Source organism: Mandrillus leucophaeus, unplaced genomic scaffold (assembly GCF_000951045.1).
Source record: "Mandrillus leucophaeus isolate KB7577 unplaced genomic scaffold, Mleu.le_1.0 Scaffold24, whole genome shotgun sequence".
Taxonomy (NCBI): domain Eukaryota; kingdom Metazoa; phylum Chordata; class Mammalia; order Primates; family Cercopithecidae; genus Mandrillus; species Mandrillus leucophaeus.
In genome coordinates, this window is record NW_012102476.1 from 1,665,326 (window position 1) to 1,685,430 (window position 20,105).

Below are 20,105 nucleotides of genomic sequence, written 5' to 3' on the forward strand. Positions count from 1 at the left end.
GCGGTTCTCCTTCCTCAGCCTCCTGAGTAGCTGGGATTACAGGCACACGCCACCACACCTGGCTAATTTTTGTATTTTTAGTAGAGATGAGGTTTCATCATGTTGGCCAGGCTGGTCTTGAGCTCCTGACCTCAGGCAATCCACCCGCCTCGGCCTCCCAAAATGCTGGGATTACAGGCGGGAGCCACCACACCGGGCCTAGTTCCGGGAATTCTAATGACACCGTTAGGAAGCTGGCTCTGTCCCTCTCCGGGCCACTCTCGCCTCCACGTTGGCTTCATTCCTAGGTAGGCTCTCCAAGTGGTGGCTCCAGGCCTGTATCCATCCAGCTTAATCACTGCCTGGAAGAGATGGAGCTTTTCCTGCCCAGCACTTCCCGCCTGGATCCCAGGGCTGCTCCTCATTGGCCCAGGCCGGGTCACATGCCCATACCTGAGCCAATCGCAATGGTCAGGGAAAGGATGGTGACCTAGGCCCAGGTCTAGGTCATGTGTTCAACAAGCTCCAGGCCAGATGCGATCATTCACCTTAAATCCCAGGGAGACACTGAGCACAGTGGCTCATGCCTATGATCCCAGCACTTTGGGAGGCCAAGGCAGGAGGATCACTTGAGCTCAGGAGTTCAAGACCAGCCTGGGCAACACAATGAGACCCCCATCTCTACAAAAAATAAAACATTAGCCGGACATGGGGGTGTGCGTCTGTAGTCTCAGCTACTCAGGAAGCTGAGCTGGGAGGGTCACTTGAGTCCAGGAGTTCAAGGCTGCACTGAGGCATGATTGCATTACCGCATTCCAGCCTGGGCGACAGAGTGAGACCTCATTTCCAAAAAAGAAAAAACAGGCCAGGTGCGGTGGCTCACCCCTGTAATCCCAGCACTTTGGGAGGCTGAGACGGGTGGGATCACCTGAGGTCAGGAGTTTGAGACCAGCCCAGCCAACATGCTGAAACCCATCTCTACTAAAAATACAAAAATTAGCCGGGTATGGTAGTGGGGGTCTGTAATCCCAGCTACTCAGGAGGCTGAGGCGAGAGAATTGCTTGAACCCAGGAGGTAGAGGTTGCAGTGAGCCAAGATCGTGCCACTGCACTCCAGCCTGGGTGACAGAGGGAGACCCCATTTCAAAAAAAAAAACACACACACAATCTCTAAAACTACATGAAATGAGACTGGGAAAGGAGTGAATCGCGGAGGAAAGCCAGGGTGAAATTCCCAAAATAGGGAAATGGATCCCGGTCAAGTAAAGGCAATAGATGCTCACCATGCCCTTGCTCCACAAGATGAGGTTCATAGACCAGCAGCATCAGAATCACACAGGAGCGGCTCAGAAATGCAAAGTCGCAGGCCACGTCCTAGGCGAACTGAGTCAGAACCCGCCCCACAGTAAAGTCTGCTGGTGAGTCACCTACCCATCAAAGTCTCAAAAGTGCTGTGCTGCATATTAACTGTTTCAGTTGCTTAGACGATTTTTTAAGTTCTGTTTTATTGAGAACCACAAAAGGTAAGAACTAAGAGAGTCCTCCCAGGTCATCAGGTCCCATCCCTTGGCCTACGGATGGCGAAACCATTGTCACAGCCAGCAGCTGCTGCGTCCTGGGACTGTCTCATGGGGCGATGTGTCCTGAGCCTCAGCAGTGCCAGCCCAAGTCAGAAGGCCTCATTCAGAAAGGGGGGTGTCCCAGCCACTGTCTGCTGTCACTCACAGCACCTGGCTGAGCCCCCATGAAGGATGGAGACCCACAGACACACACACACAGACACAGACACAGACACACACACACAGACATCTCCAAGTCTCTGATTCAGACTCACACACGGGCACACACAGATGCACGCTCAACACAGACACACGCAGGCCTTTATTCTATTACACAGAGCAGAGCTGGGGCCAGGGCAGGTCATTGTTGTCAGGCTGCGTCAGAAGGTGCAGAGTGTTTGGGGGACACAGGCCGAACCGCAAAGTGGTAATAAGTTACGGGGGGATTTCTCAGGCTGTTGTCAGGCTGGAGCAAGGGCAGGATGCCATGTGAGGACCCCAGAGCCACTTCCAGCTGTCCAGCTCCAGCCGTCCCAGACAAGCTTGGTTCCAGGACAGACTCGGCCTCCACTGAAACACACCAGGGCAGGGAGGGATATGGATCAGGAGGCTGATGGGGATCTGCAGGTACCCAGAGACAGAGGGACAAGCCGGAGGTAGGGTTGGGCAGGGGTCCTGGAGGGAGGGAATAGAGGCTGCAGGCCCAGGACAGGGTGGGGACAGGGCAGGCCTCTCACCCAGGCCCTCAGTTCAGCTCCTGCAGATTCTCGTAATCTGGAGCCCCCTCTTCCTCCACTTCCTCCGCCTTCTGGGAACTCAGGGCGGCTGTAGGGGAGGGGAGGTTGGTCTCCAGCTTGCAAGCTATCCCCCCAAGCCCAAGGCAGCTACCCCAGCTCCTGCGCCTCCCGCAGCACACACCAGGCTCAGTCTTAGCCGCTCCGGGATGCAGCTCCTGGGACACATTCACATACTCCCGGCTGCCATCTGTGGAGACAGATCAGAAGGAGGGGCAGCCATGCAAAGGGGTCAGGAGGGCAAGAGAGCAGGGGGAGGCCCAGACAGAGGGGGCAGAGGGTGTGGGCAGTCTCAGGGTGGGGTCTGGTCACATTGAGAGCATGGTGGGGCGGCGGGGTGCAGGGGCAGGCACCGAGGAGCACCGGTCACTCACCTAGAGACGCTTCTGCGCTCTCCCCGCTCTCCGGAACGTTCACGTAATCATCAATGGACTCCACTGTGGGAAAGCCAGCCCCACCTCAGCACTGTGACCAGAGACCCTTGGCCACAGGTTCCCAGAGAACCCCCAACCTCAGTCATGCAGAGCTCCCCAACAGTAGACCCCAGAGGCTCCCCACACAGCCACCCCCATTAGCCCCACAGAATGGAGAGAGGGCACTCCAGGCTGGCAAGGATGGTGTTGGTGATGGTGATGGTGGCCTAGACAAGGGCGAGGGCTGTGGAGAGCGGGGGAGGAGGTCCACTTGACCGGGACTGAGGAGGGTTCACGAAGGGTCAGGCCCCAGCACAGCCCCTAGGCTGGGGAACAGGGACGGAGTATGGCTCGGAGCAGTAGGAGTTTGGTGGCGTGTGTGGAGGGGACATGACACACTTGGCCCAGCAGGAGCCTCTTCCTCCCTGACCCCCATCCCCGCCCGCCCCCTGCCAGCCACTGCCTGTGTCCCACTCCCATGTCAGCTCCTCATGGCGCCTGTCACCATCCATGTTATTTGGGGGTTTTTTGTTTGTTTTTGTTTTTCTTGAGACACGGTCTCGCTCTGTTGCCCAGGCTGGAATGCAGTGACGCAATCTCGGCTCACCGCAGCCTTGACCTCCCGGACTCAGATGATCTTCCCACCTCAGCTCCTACCAGGCCAGGCTAAATTTTGGATTTTTTGTAGAGACAGGGTCTCCTTATGCTGCCCAGGCTGGTCTTGAACTCCTGGGTTCAAGTGACCCACCCGCCTCAGTCTCCCAAAGTCCTGGGATCACAGGTATCAGCTACCATGCCTGGTTATTTGGTTCTTTTATTTGATTTATTTATTTGTTTTTGAGATGGAGTCTCCCTCTGTTGCCCAGAGGGCTGGAGGGCAGTGGTGTGATCTTGGCTCACTGCAACCTCTGCCTCCCGGTTCAAGCAATTCTCCTGCCTCAGCCTCCTGAGTAGCTGGGATTACAGGCGCCCGCCACCACGCCTTGCTAATTTTGGTATTTTTAGTAGAGATGGGGTTTCACCATGTTGGCCAGGTCGGTCTTGAACTCCTGACCTCAGGTGATCCACCCACCTCCCAAAGTGCTGGGATTACAGGCGTGAGCCACCATGCCCAGCCTATTTGGTTCTCTTATGTGTTTCATGTTTGTTTTTGAAGACCGCCCCGGTTCAATCCCAGCTCCAGTACTAACCAACCACATAACCTCAGCCAAGGGACCTTACCTCTCTGTGCCCTAGTTTTCTCCTCTGTAAAATAGGACCTGTGACACAACAGTGCTGTTAAACAGATAAACCCTGCATCACACAAAGGGGGACAATTGGAGCACAGGAGGGCGAGGGCAGGCCCGGGAGCTCCAGGGCGGTGAGGTTAGTGAGTGAACATATGTCAGACTCAGCAAGGCATGCAGGAGGCCCTCGGTGAATCTTAGCTATTTTATCTTTTTTTTTTTTTTTTTTAAACACAAGGTCTCACTCTGTTACCCAGGCTGGAGCACAGTGGCATGATCTCGGCTCACTGCAACTTCCGCTTCCCGGGCTCAGGTGATCTGCCCATCTCAGTCTCCTGAGCAGCTGGGACTACAGGCATGTGCCACCATGCTTGGTTAATTTTTTTTTTTATGTTTTGTAAAGATGAGGTTTAACCATGTTGCTCAGGCTGGTCTTGAACTCCTGGACTCAAGCAATCCTCCCGCCTCGGCCTCCCAAAGTGCTGGGATTACAGGAGTGAGCCACCATGCCCAGCCAGCTATTTTATCAGGACAGTCTGTCTCCTTAACTGTTATATCCATAGCATTAGCCCAGCAGAGGCACGCAGTAAACGCTGAATGAATGAATGAATGAATGAATGAATGAATGAATGAATGAATGAAAAGAAGTACTTGGATAGACAGTCGGGAGCTCAGGAGAGAGCAAACTGGGAATTTGGATGGCAAACAAAGCCAGGGTGTAGAAGTGATAGCCCAGGACAAGTATACACAGAGAGAACAAAGCAACAGAAATCTAAAGAATGTCAGATATTGGGGAAAGCCCAGAGGATGTGACCAGGCAGGATGAGACCATAAGGAAGGGTGAAAAGCAGCTCAAAGGAAACAGGGCAGTGCAGGAAGCAGAAGAAAACTGACAAACATCCACAGACACATAAGACAGCCTCTAATTAATATCCTTAGAGATGTACAAGATGGTATTGCCTCCGTGAAACAAGAACAGAGGCTATAAAAAAAGAACAGTCAGAGAACAAGAAAGAGCTTCTGGATAGCAGAAATAAAATTGCAGTGGAAGGGTTGAAGAATAAAGTCAAGGAAATTTCCCAGATGATAAAAGGAAAGGATACAGAGATAGGAAAGGAGAGAAAGTTAAGAAAATCAGAACAGGGCCGGGCATGGTGGCTCACACCTGTAATCCCAGCACTTTGGGAGGCCAAGGTGGGAGGATCACTTGAGCCCAGGAGTTTAAGGCCAGCCTGGGCAACATAGCGAGACCCTGTCTCTACAAAAAAATGTTTTAAATAAGCTAGATGCGGTGGCAGGCGCCTGTAATCTCAGCTACTTGGGAGGCTGAGGCTGAGTAGCCAACTTGGGAGGATCACTGGAGCCTAGGAGTTCAAGGCTGCAGCAAGCTACGATGGCACTGCTGCACTCCAGCCTATCCCTAAAAAAATTAAATAATAAAAACAAATGCCTGACTCACTGGAGAAGGCACTGTCTCGGAGGCCAGGGGTGCTGAGTGCAGGAGCTGATGGGGCGGCAGTGCTAGCGGCCGGAGTGCTGTCGGGAAGCACCACCCTGAAAAGAAGTGAAAAGGGCCGGTAAGCGAGGCCGCTAGCCCTAACCTCCCACCTCCCACCTGGTCACTCACAGGTAGCCCGGATTGTGATAGTCGTCCTCATCCTCATCCTCATCCGCATCCTCACAGGCTGGTTCTGGGGGTAACGACACAGGGGTCAGCCTAGCCCAGGATGGGCCCCAGCCTCCCTACCCAACCCAGGCACCTCGGATCCCAGACGCACCCTCGTTCTCGTAGCTCGCCACACTGTTGGCTTCAAAAAGAGGGCGAGAGGGAGACTGAGTCAGCTTAGGCCAGGCCTATCTTCTGCCCAGCCCCGGCCTCCTGAGTGCTTCCCCACACTTACCACCATCGGAATCCCGCCTGGAAGATGGCGTCCGGTGGGAGCCCCCAAGGGGCTGCGGGGATCTTCTGGGAGTCAAAGGTGAGGGGTCATGCCTGAGGTGGGACTCAGGGGGCAACAGCAGTTGCAAAAGGGAAAGGGGCCCCCAATCCAAAAAAGTGAGGGGGTGGAGAGTAGAGTTTGGAGGGATAAGGGCTGAGCAGCTACTCACGGGATGGGGAGCAGGTCTGGCTGGTTCAGGGGTGGGTAGGAGGTGACAGGCGGGTAGGCAGGTGGCCAGGGGGCGACTGTGTCTGAGGACACAGAACCAAGTTGAAAGAAGGACTCCAGACATCGTCAAGGCCTCAAAGAACAGACTAAGCCCCTGAAACCCCCGCACCCTGGACAGGCCTGGGAGAGCCGTCTCCCCTCCTCCCAGCTCAGGTCAAGGCCATGTGGGCAGCCCCGGGGCGGTGGGGGAAAGTGAAGGTTCACGCTCACTCCCACACCAGGGAACCCTCTCCCTGGAACCTGAGGCAGCGGATCCTCCTTGTACTCACGAGGCCGTTTGATCTGGATGCCCCTTGGATACAAACTGGTAAAGGAGACACAGCTGGGGGATGGGGCTGGGAGAAGCCCCAGCCCTGCCCCGCCATGGGGTGTGGAGGGAGACCCAGGGCGGCCAGGGCGGACTCACCTATCTGAGGATGCGCTGTCATAGGAGCCTGGGAAAGACAGGGCTGGTGAGGCAGGAACAGGGGGTGCTTAGGGCAGAAGGTGCTGGGGTCCAGGGACTCTCAGACGTGCTGGGATCAGGACGGAGGCAGGGACAGAGCCAGGACAGACACAGGGGCTGGGAGTGGAATGAGGATCCCGTCGGTGTGCCCGGGCCGCAGGTACCCCCACCAGTTTCCCACTCACCTGGCAATCTGTGGCAGTGCACACACAGTGCCATCAACACGGCCAGGATGGGCAGCAGCAGGAGCCCCAGCACGCAGGGGACAAGGATGGCCTCCTCCATCTGCAGGGGAGCTCGGAGCAGGCCGGCTGCACCCCCAGGCCCCTCAAGGGCAAAGCCAAGGCCAGACAAAGATGGGGTGAGGACCGGGTGAGGACCAGGCCCAGCAGGGGGCAGGGGGAAGGTAGGCACCAGGTGATGGGGGAGCCCAGGAGGAGGCGGCTGTGCCCTCCCCGGGGCTCCCAGGATGGGTCCCCTCTTTTACTGGGTTGAGTGGGCGTCCAGCTGGCTGTGGAAAGTCCCTGCTCCCAGGGTGGTCAGACCAGGGCCTGCGCTGAAGTCGGGGGATCCAGCCACCCCTGCGTCCCAGCCCTACCTGCCCCTCCTCGGCGCCCGCCTCTCCCTGTGCCCGCCCTCCCACCCGCCTGCGGCAGGAAGCTGTGGTGAGCGCCGGGCGAGGGCAGGAAATCATCGAGTTCTCAGCCGGCTGCACCCGCCCCCTTCCCACCCCACCCCACCAGTGGGGAGGGGGCAGGAGGAGGCCCGGGAGCCACCCCAGGCACTCACCAAGGGTCTGCTGGCCCCCCCGGATGGGGGCAGCCACCTGCCAGCTGGCAGTCGTGGCCTTCACATCCAGGACCCGGGGAGGCAGCAAGCAGGGAGGCCCTGACAGCGGGAATTCTGGGGTACAAAAGGGCAGTGCCCACCCCCACCTCAGCCAGGCCTGCGGGGCAAGGGACAGGCTCCAGAGAAGCAGGGGCGTGACTCACAGTCACACTGAGCCAGCTCACTGGGAGGAGAGCAGTCCCCCATCTCAGTCACTCAGCCTAGAAGGGCAGAGACTCACCCAGAGCCCCAAGGAATGACCCACAATCTTCGGGAGCCCTGGGGTGAAGACGGGGTACAAGATCAGAGGCCACCCAGAGAAAGACGAGAGCAGGCACCTGGGGTCTGGCTACAAATTTTATTCCGTTACAAATAGCACCGAGCCCCTGGGGCTGCCGCTGTGGAGGGGGATCCCCCTCCTGGACCCCCACCTTCTCCCCTGAGCTGCCCATGTAGTGTCTGGGAGCTGGGACATGGCCCAGGGTCCCTCTGGAAGCTGGGCCAGGCCAAGAGGTTAGGCCCAGGCCCTTCGTGGGGTGGGCCCAGGGCCAGCTGTGGCAGATGTGCAGGCGGGTGAGCGGCGGCCTCTCAGATGAGCACACTGGCCACGGGTACGCGGGTGGAGCGGCCCCGCTGGGGCACCACAATCTGGTCGTCTGTGGGCCCTGCTTCATGCAGCAGGCCTGCAGGGGGAGGGTCAGAGCCAGGGTGAGCTGGACGGACAGACAGACAAAGCCAGAGAAGGGCAAACAGGCAGTGGGAAATGGATGGGGCAGTCACAGAGCCACCCGAGGGGTGGATGCAGACTGGAGGCCAAACAAGGCAAGAGCTGTGGACTTAGCTGCCGGGTGCACAGGAGTGGGCAGACAGATGGACGGACAGACAGGCAGATCAAGAAGCTGGCCCGGGCACAGCTCCTAACTGACCCTGCACGTGCAGCTGCGCCCGCCGGCGGTCGCCCTCAATGAAGATGGCGGTGCCCAGGAAGGCTGCGCCACCCAGTGCCCCGACAAACGCGCAGAGCATGAGCGAGAACTGCAGAGCCCGGAACTCGGACAAGAAGGAGGGTGGCCAGTTCCGGCGCAGGCGGTCAGAGATCTGCAGGGAGAGGAGACAGGAAAGCCTGGGAAGTCAGCCTCACAGATGAGCCAGGGAGGGCACGCCCCTGAGCTCCAGGGAGAAAGACAAGTGGAGCCCAGGAAAGGGAAGGAGGTTTGAGCCAGACGCAGTGGCTCATGCCTATCATCCCAGCTACTCGGGAGGCTGAGGTAGGAGGATCGCTTGAGCCCAGGAGGTCAAGGCTGCAGTGAGCCGTGATCGTGCCACTACACTGCAGCCTGGGCAACAGAGTGAGGTCTTGTCTCAGGAAAAAAAGAAAAAAGAAAGGGGGAGTCTGGACCACGAGGGTGAGGTCCCTGGCCTTACTGGTAGAAATATTCAAAGACAAAATCTTTCTCCTCCAGTTGACAATGGAAGGTGAGAAGTGCCCAGCGCACAGGACACAGACACTTCACTAGGGCCAGGCTGTCTGATCCAGTCCAGGCTCAGGCCACCAGCCAGGTCTGGAAATGTAAGTTCCCCTACCCTGTGCCAGCCAAGAAACAATGCTCACCAGGCCAATGAGGTAGGGGCTCCCAGCGTCACCCAGCAGGTGGGACAGCACGATCTGGAAGGCCTCGGCGGTGGAGCGTCGCGTAGGGATCACCACGTACTATGGAGGAGTTGGTGGAGCTCAGTGGGTGCTCTGGGCTCCAGGGGACAGGAGACCACCAAGGGTCCGCCTAGGCCGGGGTCAGAGGTGTGCCTGGGGTTGAGGTCACAGGGCAGGCCAGGGGTCTGCCACAGATGTTATTTTTTGTAGAAGGTAGGTTGAGGCTGGGCTTTGAGGGGTAAAGGCAACACTCCTGACCCCAACCCTGCTCTCATCAGCCTCTGGGCTGACACTGGAGCTGCCCAGCGACTTACCAGCAGAATGTCGGCCACGATGGCCCAGTTCATGGACAGGAGGGTCTCTCCAATGAAGATGAAAATCTGTGGAGAGAGGGTGGGGGGTTCATGGCAGTAAGGGCAAACACATGGAAAGTTGACCATGTTCCCAGCTCATCTATTAACTAATTTAATCCTCACAACACCCCAGTGAGACAGGTGCTACTGATATTCCCATTTTACACATGACGAAACTGAGCACAGAGAGGTTAAGTTACTTGTCCAATGTCACACAGCTGGGAAGCGCCAAAGCTGTGATTCAAAACCAGGCATTCCACCTCGAGTGGCCATTACACTGACTGCTTCTCCACCCTGGACCCACGCCATTCCCCTTGACACCTGCTGGCTACTCACATAAGTGGCCACGATGCTACCACGGGCGCAGGCAAGGGACAGGAAGAGGAAGGGTGCAGAGCCCAGGAGGCCAGCGGCACAGACCAGGGGATCAGCCCGAGGATTGGAGTGGCGGAGCCGGCGGCTGATCTCCACGCCCAGGCCCACGCCCAGGACTCCGGTGAGGCAGGTGATGAGCCCAAAGATGAGGCTGAGGGTGAGGGAAGGGAATGGGGGTTTGTCTCTCTGCCTGCCAAGCCCCCTACGCTGTCCATCCTAGCCACCCTCACAACCAAGGTCCCTACAGACACATGGTTCGCATAGCCCTAAGTGGCAGACATCATCCCATCACTTATTTCCCAGACCAGGAAATAGGAGATTCCAGGAGAGCAGGCAGCTTGTGAAGTCAGGAGTCAAACTCCCTGCCTGGGTCTGAGCTACAGATGCTCTTCACTCCAGCCCTGCCACCCACAGGCCCCCCGGCATAGCCCCATCTGGGCACCTGTCAGAGGAAGAGCAGGAGTCTCCGGGAAGGCAGGGTGGGGTCTCCCCAAGGACCACGCGGGAACGCAGCAGGAATGCCGGAGCCCACAGAGCCAGGGAGCCCGTGACAAAGGCCACAGCAGTGAAGCCCAGGGAAGACAGGACGAAACTAGGACTGCAGATAGTTGGGAGGGAGAGAGTAAGACCCCATGGAGGTGTCCAGGGCGGAGGGGACCTCTCTTCTCCCTTCCTGGCTTATTTTAGTAAGGTCACAACACCATGTGCAGAGGCGGTTCTGGCTCCCAGGATCTGGGCCTGTAATTCAAGAAGCTGCCACAAGGGGGCAGTAACGACCGAATTCCTGGCCTTGGGGTGTGGCCAGGAACAGGAACATCCCCACTTAAACTTCAAACCAGACGCCAGGGGGGCCTCAGATGGTGGTCTAGGGTGGGAATAAACTCACTTTCTTGCCAGAGCCCTCAGATCTGCCCACCACGAGGTGGGGTTCAGGGGTGGCGAATCTGAGTGGCGCTCCACAGCTCCCCTTGGCGGCTCCCGCACTACCAGGAACAGCAGCAGAACGGCCACCACTCCTAGACCCGGTGTCACCTGGGAGACAGAGGGCTTCAGGATAAGCACAGGCAGAGACACACTTAAGCCCTGGGCTGGGGGAGAGTGTGGGGTGCAATAACTCCAGCCTGAGACCTAAAATACCCAGTTAAGTGCCTGCTCCAAGAAGCCAAACCTGCAATTTGGGGGAAGGGGGCTGCCACTAGGGTTCACCCTATTTTTGCAAGCCTAGCTTTGCTTCCTTTTTGGTAATTTTCTTGTGGGAAACCAGTACCCCTAATTCTCTCAATCCACTTGGTTTAAATAGGTTCCCAGGCTTGGCCAACAAGAAGACTGTTAACCACCCCAGCCTCGGTGACAGATTCTGCAGAGGTATGTGACACATGTTCATCTAGTCAGACACTATCCTGGAAACATGGCCTCAGGGTCCAAGATGCCAATGTTGCTAAATGGAAAGATAACCATCTGGAGCTCTCACGTCCTTAAGAATGATGTTAACACAGAGGAAAGTAAAGCTCAGAAGAGAACGGCAGTGTAGGAGCCCTAGATCCAGCTTTACCTGACTGAAGCTCACCTGGGACTTTCAGGAAGAAAGTCAAGACAGCCCCTTTAGGGGGCTTACAGTTTTACAATGGGCTTCCGTCACCTGCACGCAAGAATTCTGTCTAGCACATGGCTTCCAGGTAAGGGCAGCCAGCCTCCTGCAGGCTCAGCAGAATGAGTGCTGCCTCAAAAAAGGGGTGTTTGGAGCCAGGTGCATGGCTCACACCCGTAAGCCCAGCACTTTAGGAGGCTGAAGCAAGAGGATTGCTTGAGGCCAGAAGTTCAAGACCAACCTTGAACTGGGCAACATACAAAGACTCCGTCTCTACAACAACAAAAAAATGTGTGTGTGTGTGTGTGTGTGTAATGACATGATCTCTGCTCACTATAACCTCTGCCTCCCGGGTTCAAGTGATTCTCCTGCCTCAGCCTCCCGAGTAGCTGGGATTACAGGCATGCGTCACCATGCCCAGCTAATTATGCATTTTTAGTAGAGACAGGGTTTCGCCATGTTGGTCAAGCTGGCCTCAAACTCCTGACCTCAGGGGATCCACCCACCTCAGCCTCCCAAAGTGCTGGGATTACAGGCGCAAGCCACCACACCTGGCAAAATTTTGTTTTTTTTGAGATGGAGTCTCACGCTGTCATCCAGGCTGGAGTGCAGTGGCACAATCTCAGCTCGCTGCAACCTCCGCCTCCTGGGTTCAAGTGATTCTTCTGCCTCAGCCCCCCGAGTAGCTGGGATTACAGGCATGCACTACCACACCCAGCTAATTTTTGTATTTTTAGTAGAGACAGGGTTTCACCGTGTTGGCTAGGCTGATCTTGAATTCCTGACCTCAAGTAATCCACCTGCCTCAGCCTCCCAAAGTGCTGGGATACAGGTGGTAGCCACCACACCCAGCCTACAAAAAGAAAAAGTTTTTTTAATTAGCCAGGCATGGTGGCGGGCACCTATAGTCCCAGCTACTTGGGAGGCTGAAGTGGGAGGATCACTTGAGCTCAGGAGTTCCAGGCTGCAGTGAGCTATGATTGCACCACTGCACTGCAGCCTGGATGACACAAGACCCTGTCTCTTAAAAGAAAAATGGGCAGTGGGAAGGGGTTCGAAGGTAGGAAACGGGGATCAGTGAGAATGTCACTGACCTACCCCCAGGCCAAGACCAGACTCACCCTCAGAGCCCAATGCCAGTCCCCAGCCATATCCTTCACTTTGGAGCCTGCAATGTAGCCCAGACCACTATGGGAGGGAGAGAAGGGAAAAAGTGGGGACAGCCAGTCAGTCCAGTCCCCCATGCCAGGCCCTTCTGCCTTCCCCCAGGCCCCAGGCCTGCTCACCTGCCCACCGGAATGGCAAAGTAGAAGATGCTGAGCATCCGGCTCCGCTGGTCGGCCACAAAGAGGTCGGCAATGAGAGTGGGCGCAATGGTGGAATAACTGGCCTCCCCGACCCCCACCAGGCCCCGGGTCAGGAGGAGCAGCCAGAAATGCTGGGGAGAGAGACCGGGGAGAGGTGGCACCCCAGCCTGCAGCCAGCCTCCGGGCTACCTCACCAGCCCGCTCCCAAGAGGCAGCAGGGATGGCGGGAGACGCCTGGGTTTTAGAATCACACAGACCTGGGCTTGCATCCTGGCTCCACCACTTACTAGCTGCGATTTGGGGAAAATAACTTAACCTCTCTGAGCCTCAGCTTCCTCATCTGCAAAAGGAGGATAACAACAACTTTTCACAGAGCTATTGCAAGGACTAGACAATAAAAGGTCTAAATAAGACAACCCCTGCTTGCCTGGTAGGGGAAAGTTTTTTAATTTTTTTTAAATGAATAATGACCTTAGATGGGAGTTTATGTGTCTACCAAAGACATCTGAAGCTAAGGATGGGTCCAGTCACCCAAGGAAAATACGTAGGTCCTGGGGCTGAGGACAGAGTTCCAGGATGGAGTGAGAACAGGCAGAGGAGACTTCAAAGGAACAAAGAAGCAACAGCCAGGGAGGCAGGAGGAAAACCAGAAAAGTGTGGCATCGCAAAGGTAGGAGAGAGTTTCAGGAAGGAAGAATGGGTCAACAGCGCCAGAAGCTCCCAGGGGACCTAGCACGAACAGGACCAGGAAGTTGGAGCTGTGTTTAGCAACCAGGAGGCCACTGTTGACTTTGGCAAGAGCAGGGTCCATGGAGTGGTGGGAGTAGAAGTTAGCTGCAGCGCTCGAGGGGTGAGCAGGCGTGAGGAAGTGCAGGCAGTGACGGCATCTCCCCGGCCGCTCTTTCACCCACACTGGCGCCACGCTCTTGGGGCCCTTCAGGAAGTCTGATCAGGAAGGAGAGGAGGGAGAGAGGGCAGGCCAGGTAGGGTTTGGAGTGTTTAGGTATGGAGTAGAAGGAGTCAGTGGTCAAGGGAAGAGGGGATGATGGACAGAGAACGCTCTGGAAGAAAAGGGGAGAGGATGGGGTGGGGCAGGTTAACTCAGGCAAGGAAGGGTATAAAATGGCATGGACCAGGGAAACTGCAGGAGTCCCTGAGGCCCAGTCTGCCATGGCTCCAAGGAGCAGCATCAGAGACTGACAGGGAGTGGGTGTGGGCAGAAGCGGGAGCCAGCTCGGGGCCTCACCTCTCCGGGGATGAAGGATGACCCCAGTGTCACCAGGGACCAGAAGGCAATGCCCCCGCACATGAGATACTTCCGATTGTACCTGTCACCCAGGTAGCCAAACACAGGTGCCAACACCATGTAACTGGAGATGAACACTAGGGGGAAGGAGAGAGTCACAGCTCAGTCCAGGTACCCCTACCTCCCACTCCCACCGCAGCTGGAACCACCAAAGCACAAGAGATGCCCACCTTCTCCTCACGGAATTCACAACACCCCCACATCCCAGCCTGAATCCCATCAGAGCTTCCTGCCAGGCGGACACTCCAGCTCCATCCTGAACACCTTTCCAAATTTCCCATTGTACATGGATGGTCCCACTACTTGTCAATTCCTCCCACCTAGCCAAGACAAGCTCCAAACTCCATATATACCATGGCTCACAATGCCCCCGTCCGATCTAGCCCCTCCTACCTCTCCAAACTCATGGTCAGCCTTTTTCCCTTCCTCTCTCTGCATCCCAATGGCCCAACTGTCAAGGTCAATACCACTAGGGGTTTGCGCACCTGCTGTCTCCTCTATCAAGGACATTCTCTCCTCTCCCCTGAAACTTCACAGAGCATAGTTCCTTCAGGTTCCAGCTCAGACACTTGCCCGGCATGCCCAGGTGAGCATACATCCAGTCCCTGACTCTCACATTTACTGTTTTCTCTTGTTTTTTTTAGACAAAGTCTCGCTCTGTTGCCAAGCTGGAGTGCTGTGGCGCAATCTCGGCCCACTGCAACCTCCGCCTCCTGGGTTCAAGCGATTCTCCTGCCTCAGCCTCCCAAGCAGCTGGGACTACAGGGGCATGCCACCAGGCCCAGCTAATTTTTGTACTTTTAGTAGAGATGATGTTTTACCACGTTGGTCAGGATGGTCTCAATCTCCTGATCTCATGATCCGCCAGCCTCAGCCTCCCAAAGTGCTGGGATTACAGGCATGAGCCACAGTGCCTGGACTATTTTCTGTTACATAATTCTTATCCCTATGGGAAAACTGTCCCACTTTAGTTTAGGGTTTTACTGACTGTTGCTCCCTCATGCATAGCATACCATCAGCTCCCAAGGCAAGGTCCTTGCCTGTATTGGCCATGACTGTGCTTCTTTCACTCATTTAACACACAGCCTAGTGGCCGGGTGCGGTGGCTCAAGCCTGTAATCCCAGCACTTTGGGAGGCCGAGACGGGCGGATCATGAGGTCAGGAGATCGAGACCATCCTGGCTAACAAGGTGAAACCCCATCTCTACTAAAAATACAAAAAATTAGCCGGGCGTGGTGGCAGGCGCCTGTAGTCCCAGCTACTCGGGAGGCTGAGGCAGGAGAATGGCGTGAACCCGGGAGCTGGAGCTTGCAGTGAGCTGAGATCGCGTCACTGCACTCCAGCCTGGGCCACAGAGCCAGACTCGGTCTCAAAAAAAAACAAAAAACAAAAAAAAAACACACAGCCTGGTGCAAAATAGGTGCTCAATAAGCATGTGCTGAATTAAAAAGTGAATAAATGCAGCTGCCTAGAAAGAGCTGCTGCTCTAACTCAACACTTCTTCAGAGATTTGAAGACCTTGCCCTATGATCCCATTCTCATTGCTCCAGATTTTGCCTCAAATACCTCCAGTTCCTCATTGGCCTGGAGTAAAGAAAAGAACACTGCAAGACCTGGTTTCAAATTCCTGTTCCACCTCCAACTGATGGTGTGACCCTGGGCAAGTCTTAACTCTTCTCCAAGCCTCAGTTTCTTTATAAGCTGTAGATATCACTACCTACTTCCTCTATAAAATAGGAACAATAATACCTGTTTTTGGCTGATGGAAGGATTAGAAGACAAGGAGCATAAAAGTTCTTAGCAAAGTCCTACAGATGTAATCATCACTTCCTCCAGGCCTGGCACACAATGAGTACTCAGAAATGGTTGAGAAATGAAGGAAGGAAGGAAGAAAAAGAGGGCTTGACTCTAGCTTTGCCTCTCCCACAAGCCCCAGAGTTGTGAACAAGTAAACGCACCTCTCCCCATTCCAGACACCCTCTCCTGCCTTTATTTATTTATTTATTTATTTATTTATTTATTTATGAGATGGAGTCTCGCTCTGTCACCCAGGCTGGAGTGCAGTGGTGCGATCTAGGCTCACTGCAACCTCTGCCTCCTGGGTTCAAGTAATTCTCATGCCTCAGCCTCCCAAGTAGCTGGGATTACAGGCGCCTGCCACCAAGCCCGGCTAATTTTGTTTGTAGTAGAGATAGGGTTTCGTCATGTTGGCCAGGCTGGTCTTGAACTCCTAACTTCAAGTGATCCACTCATCTTGGCCTCCCAAAGTGCTGGGACTACAGGCGTGAGTCACCGCACCCTACCCTCCTGCCATTATTTACTGGGTATCTACTATCTGCCAAACACTGCACTAGGCCCTTCACAGGCAATCTTTCAGTTAATCTTCACATCAGTCCTAAAAGATGATTTGTGTTATTAGTCGTTCCATCTTATAGACAAGGAAAATGAGGCTTAGAGAGGTTGAGTGCCTTGCCTACCATCACACAAGAAGTGGAAGAGCTGAGATTTAAACCCAGGTCTGTCTTCACCTGGGTGAAGTTATACTTAGTTATACTAAACTGACTCCCTCTTTAAATGTAGTGCCCCAGCTGACCCCCAAGCGACATCAGGGCCATCACCTCCCCTCACTGGCCACAAAACCTCCATTAATGAGCCCCCAGGCAGGAAAGCATGTGGTCCCAGTTGGGACAGAACAGAAAGAGGAGCGGCTGTGTGACCAGGAGGTGTCCCCACTCACCAGTCTGGATAAGCCCAGAGCTACTGTCCCCGATGTTGAAGAACTGCTCGATATCGGGAAGGACGCCTGAGAAGGAAAAAATTCAGGATGGTCCGGAAAAGCAGCGCCACCCTCGGGACCCTGGCTCCCTTCTCCTAGACTACCTTCCTCCCAGAAGTGAGCCCCTACCAGCCACGGTGAAGCGGTCCATGTAGTTCAGGAGATTGATGTAGCACAGCACCGCCACTATGAGAGCCGAATGGCCGGGAGACAGGCCGGTGATGCGCTGCAGCCCCTCCTGGTCCGGGACCTCGGGCTCCTCGGACTTCGGGTTCCCCATGGACCCTGGCAACCCCGGGTTGCCAGGCACTGGCCCGTCGTCCGGGTCATCCGCCTGGCTGAGGAAGGGCGCGGTGTCGGACCCGGCCATGGTCCCGGGGGGCCGCGCCCGCCCGCGCTCCGGTCCCACCGACGATCCCACCTGCGAGGGGAGGAGGCTGGAGAAAGGATAGACTGAACCCAGGCGAGGGAAGTGCGCCCGGAGACGGGGAGCTTGCCCCGAAGCACAGGGCACGACTGAGAAGGGACCCGGGCCCTTTCACGCCTCCCCGTCTCAGTAGACACACAGCGCGGAGGGGACGTGCGGAATACACGTAATGTTGGGGACAGGAGCGGGCTGAAGAGGGCACGATCCCGCGCTGAGGCCACCCCTCACCCGGGACAGGAGCCCGCTGCACTTGCTGTCGCTCAGCCCCGGCGCTGCACCACGGCAGCCGCCATGTTGCTCAAAGCCGGTCATGTGACGCGGGAGCCCGGGTGGAGGGGTCCCCACGGGCAAGCCCTCGACACGTGACCTGCCATCCGACTACGGAAGCTTCTTGGGCGTTCTGCCCGGGCTCACACGTCCTGTGGCGGCCGACCGGTCGCCGGAGTAACCAGGAGTCTTCCCAGATCCTGCGGTCCCTGGAGCGTCAAAAAGGGCGTCTCGGTGACTTGGTGGAGTCGCCTGCCCTTCCGAATTTCAGCTGTCTTATCTGGAACCCCCACGTGGCAGACTCCTTCTTCATCAAACGGGATAATGGGGTCTCAAAAGGTTTTGGAAGCAGTAGATACCTCTAAAAACCAAGGAGCAGCCCTAGTTCTTGGGAACCATCCTCTCTTCCTCCGAGGGTCTGGTTGGAGGCTTTTTACGCTCAGTAAAGGATGGATGGATGGATAGATGGATGGATGAAGCTTGAGCAGCGCGATGGATGGAGGGATGGAGGGATGGAGGGAGGGACGGAGCTTGAGCAGCGCCCCGCCCTTTGTTGAGATTCTCCAACCCTGCTAGCCTTGTAAACTCCTGAGCCTTCACCGTGGACACTTAAATACCTATTAAAGGAAGCGTCTCCACCCGCCCCTCCTGGAGCATGTTTTTCCTCACTCCAGTCGGGATTGCAGCCCTTCAGCGGAGCCTCCGGTGGGCTTTTGTTGGGCAGGCAGGGACTCCGAGCCTAAGGAGACTCCCGCTACAGGACTGGGGTCAAAGGGATAACTTGGAGTGATTCTTTAGTGGCACCCTATAATCTCCAAGGTACATCTAATAAACAGGCACTCTAAATAAAATTAGTATAGTTCTGTGCAAATACAGCTTGAAGACCCAGCTTTCAACCAGCCCTCGAAGCCCCTCTACTGAAATTCTGGAATCTCGTGGGGAGAGCATCCCCCCCACCCCAAAACGCCTTATTAGAAACTATTTCGAGTCCGAATACCCATAATTGGCTTTGCCCCCCATATTAGGTGCCTCGTGTTTCAGAACCTTAAGCTTGGTTTCCCCTGGCGGACAGGAACTTCAGGTTGCAGCCATTTAATTCCCTCAACAAAATATTACTGAACATCTACATGCCTGGCATTTTACCAGGTTTCAGGGAAAGGCAGACTTACTCGCTTCCCTGATGGAGCGTATCTAGAGAGTGATACACGTTGTAAATTGCACCTGTGAAGTGAAAGGGCAAGCCACAGGTTGAATGAAGATATTTACAAAGCATCTATCTGCCAAAGGACTTGCATCCATGTAAAGAACTTTTTTTTTTTTTTTTTTTTTTTTTTTTTTGAGACAGAGGCTTGCTCTGTCACCCAGGCTGGAGCTGGAGTGTAGTGGTGGGATCTCGGCTCACTGCAACCTCCACCTCCGGGTCCAAGCGATTCTTGTGCCTCCGCCTCCCAAGTAGCTGGGATAACAGGCACACGCCACCACGCTCGGGTAATTTTTTGTATTTTTGGTAGAGATGGGGTTTCACCAGCCAACTCCTGACCTCAAGTGATCTGCCCGCCTTGGCCTCCCACCATGCTGGGATTACAGGGGTGAGCCACCATGCCCAATGTCATTTTAATTTTTATGTTTGTAGAGATGAGTTCTCACTCTGTTGTCCAGGCTAGTCTGGAACTCCTGAACTCAAGCAATCCTCCTGCCTCATCCTCCCAAAATACTAGGACTACAGGTGTGAACCACTGCACCTGGCTCTTTTGTCCATTTTAAAAATTGTGTTTTCGGCCAGGCACAGTGGCCCATGCCTGTAATCCTAGCACTTTGGGAAGCTGAGGTGGGAGGATCACTTCAGCCCAGGAGTTCAAGATCAGCCTGGGCAACAAAGCGAGACTCATCTCTACAAAAAACTAAAAAAATAAAAATTAAATATACATTTTCCATATGACCCAGCAATTCCACTCCTAGGTAACTATCAATGAGAAATGAAAACGTGTACAAACAAAAACCTGTATATGAATATTCATAAACGCATTATTCATAACAGTCCCAAAATGAAAAGAATCCACATGTCCATCAATGGGGCATAATCTATTCATACAATGGGAATAGTTTAGCAATGAAAAGGAATGAACCGTCAGAGACATTCGAACCAGAGTGACTCCATTTTGAGTGAGGGCTAGGAAAATAAGGCTGGGACTTGCTGGACTGAATTCCAGAAAGTAAGGCATTCCTAGACTCGAGATGTTTATGGTTAAGGGAACAAATTAATAATGTTTACTAAGCCGGGGGCAGTGGCTCACGCCTGTAATCCCAACACTTTGGGAGGCTGAGGCGGGTGGATCACGAGGTCAGGAGTTCAAGACCAGCCCGGTCAAGATGGTGAAACCCCCATCTCTACTAAAAATACAAAAAAAAAAAAAAATTAGCCGGACGTGGTGGTGGGTGCCTGTAATCCCAGCTACTTGGGAGGCTGAGGCAGAGAATTGTTTGAACCCAGGAGGCAGAGGCTGCAGTGAGCCGAGATCGTGCCACTGCACTCCAGCCTGGGCAACCGTGTGAGACTCAAAAAAAGAAAAAAAATATTAGCCGAGCATGGTGGCACACACCTATAATCCCAACTACTCAGGAGGCTGAGGCAGAAGAATCAC

At 55.1% G+C, this 20,105-nt stretch overlaps 2 protein-coding genes across 5 annotated transcripts; both read right to left on the bottom strand.

Moving 5' to 3' along the window:
• Positions 1-1,467: 1,467 nt before the first annotated feature.
• LAT (linker for activation of T cells) lies at positions 1,468-7,431 on the bottom strand. Its single transcript, XM_011982343.1, has 13 exons — positions 7,374-7,431; positions 6,770-6,911; positions 6,546-6,573; positions 6,409-6,443; positions 6,081-6,162; positions 5,873-5,937; positions 5,750-5,779; positions 5,599-5,662; positions 5,431-5,525; positions 2,707-2,769; positions 2,457-2,522; positions 2,276-2,363; positions 1,468-2,108 (listed from the first exon to the last, which is right to left on the bottom strand). Exons 2-12 carry the CDS (start codon positions 6,867-6,869, stop codon positions 2,284-2,286), a joined length of 708 nt encoding a protein of 235 aa, XP_011837733.1. The 5' UTR covers positions 6,870-6,911; positions 7,374-7,431; the 3' UTR covers positions 1,468-2,108; positions 2,276-2,283.
• Positions 7,432-7,751: 320 nt separating this feature from the next.
• On the bottom strand, positions 7,752-17,682 carry SPNS1 (spinster homolog 1 (Drosophila)). Of its 4 annotated transcripts, none has more exons than XM_011982345.1 (13): positions 17,191-17,682; positions 16,899-17,103; positions 16,731-16,796; positions 13,933-14,069; positions 12,666-12,817; positions 12,501-12,567; positions 10,678-10,823; positions 10,234-10,389; positions 9,753-9,942; positions 9,378-9,443; positions 9,025-9,123; positions 8,339-8,510; positions 7,752-8,095 (listed from the first exon to the last, which is right to left on the bottom strand). In XM_011982345.1, the coding sequence occupies exons 2-13, from the start codon at positions 17,047-17,049 to the stop codon at positions 8,001-8,003; spliced, it is 1,497 nt and encodes a 498-aa protein (XP_011837735.1). In that variant the 5' UTR covers positions 17,050-17,103; positions 17,191-17,682; the 3' UTR covers positions 7,752-8,000. The 4 variants fall into 4 exon arrangements, with proteins under 4 accessions (XP_011837735.1, XP_011837734.1, XP_011837736.1 ...); XM_011982344.1 differs by having other exon boundaries at positions 16,899-17,190; positions 17,425-17,523; XM_011982346.1 differs by lacking the exon at positions 10,234-10,389 and having other exon boundaries at positions 16,899-17,682.
• Positions 17,683-20,105: the final 2,423 nt, after the last annotated feature.

Bases quoted from the DNA above. Each gene is read 5' to 3' on its own strand.
- SPNS1 (XM_011982344.1), bottom strand. From the start codon at position 17,508: ATGACCGGCTTTGAGCAACATGGCGGCTGCCGTGGTGCAGCGCCGGGG. The intron at 16,797-16,898 runs GTAGGGGCTCAC...TTTCCTTCTCAG, and splicing joins GGACCGCTTCACCGTGGCTG to GCGTCCTTCCCGATATCGAG. The intron at 8,511-9,024 runs GTGAGCATTGTT...CTCTCCCTGCAG, and splicing joins GCCCCTACCTCATTGGCCTG to ATCTCTGACCGCCTGCGCCG.
- LAT (XM_011982343.1), bottom strand. From the start codon at position 6,869: ATGGAGGAGGCCATCCTTGTCCCCTGCGTGCTGGGGCTCCTGCTGCTG. The intron at 5,780-5,872 runs GTAAGTGTGGGG...CTCTTTTTGAAG, and splicing joins CAGGCGGGATTCCGATGGTG to CCAACAGTGTGGCGAGCTAC. The intron at 2,364-2,456 runs GTGTGTGCTGCG...CCTCCCCTACAG, and splicing joins AGCGGCTAAGACTGAGCCTG to CCGCCCTGAGTTCCCAGAAG.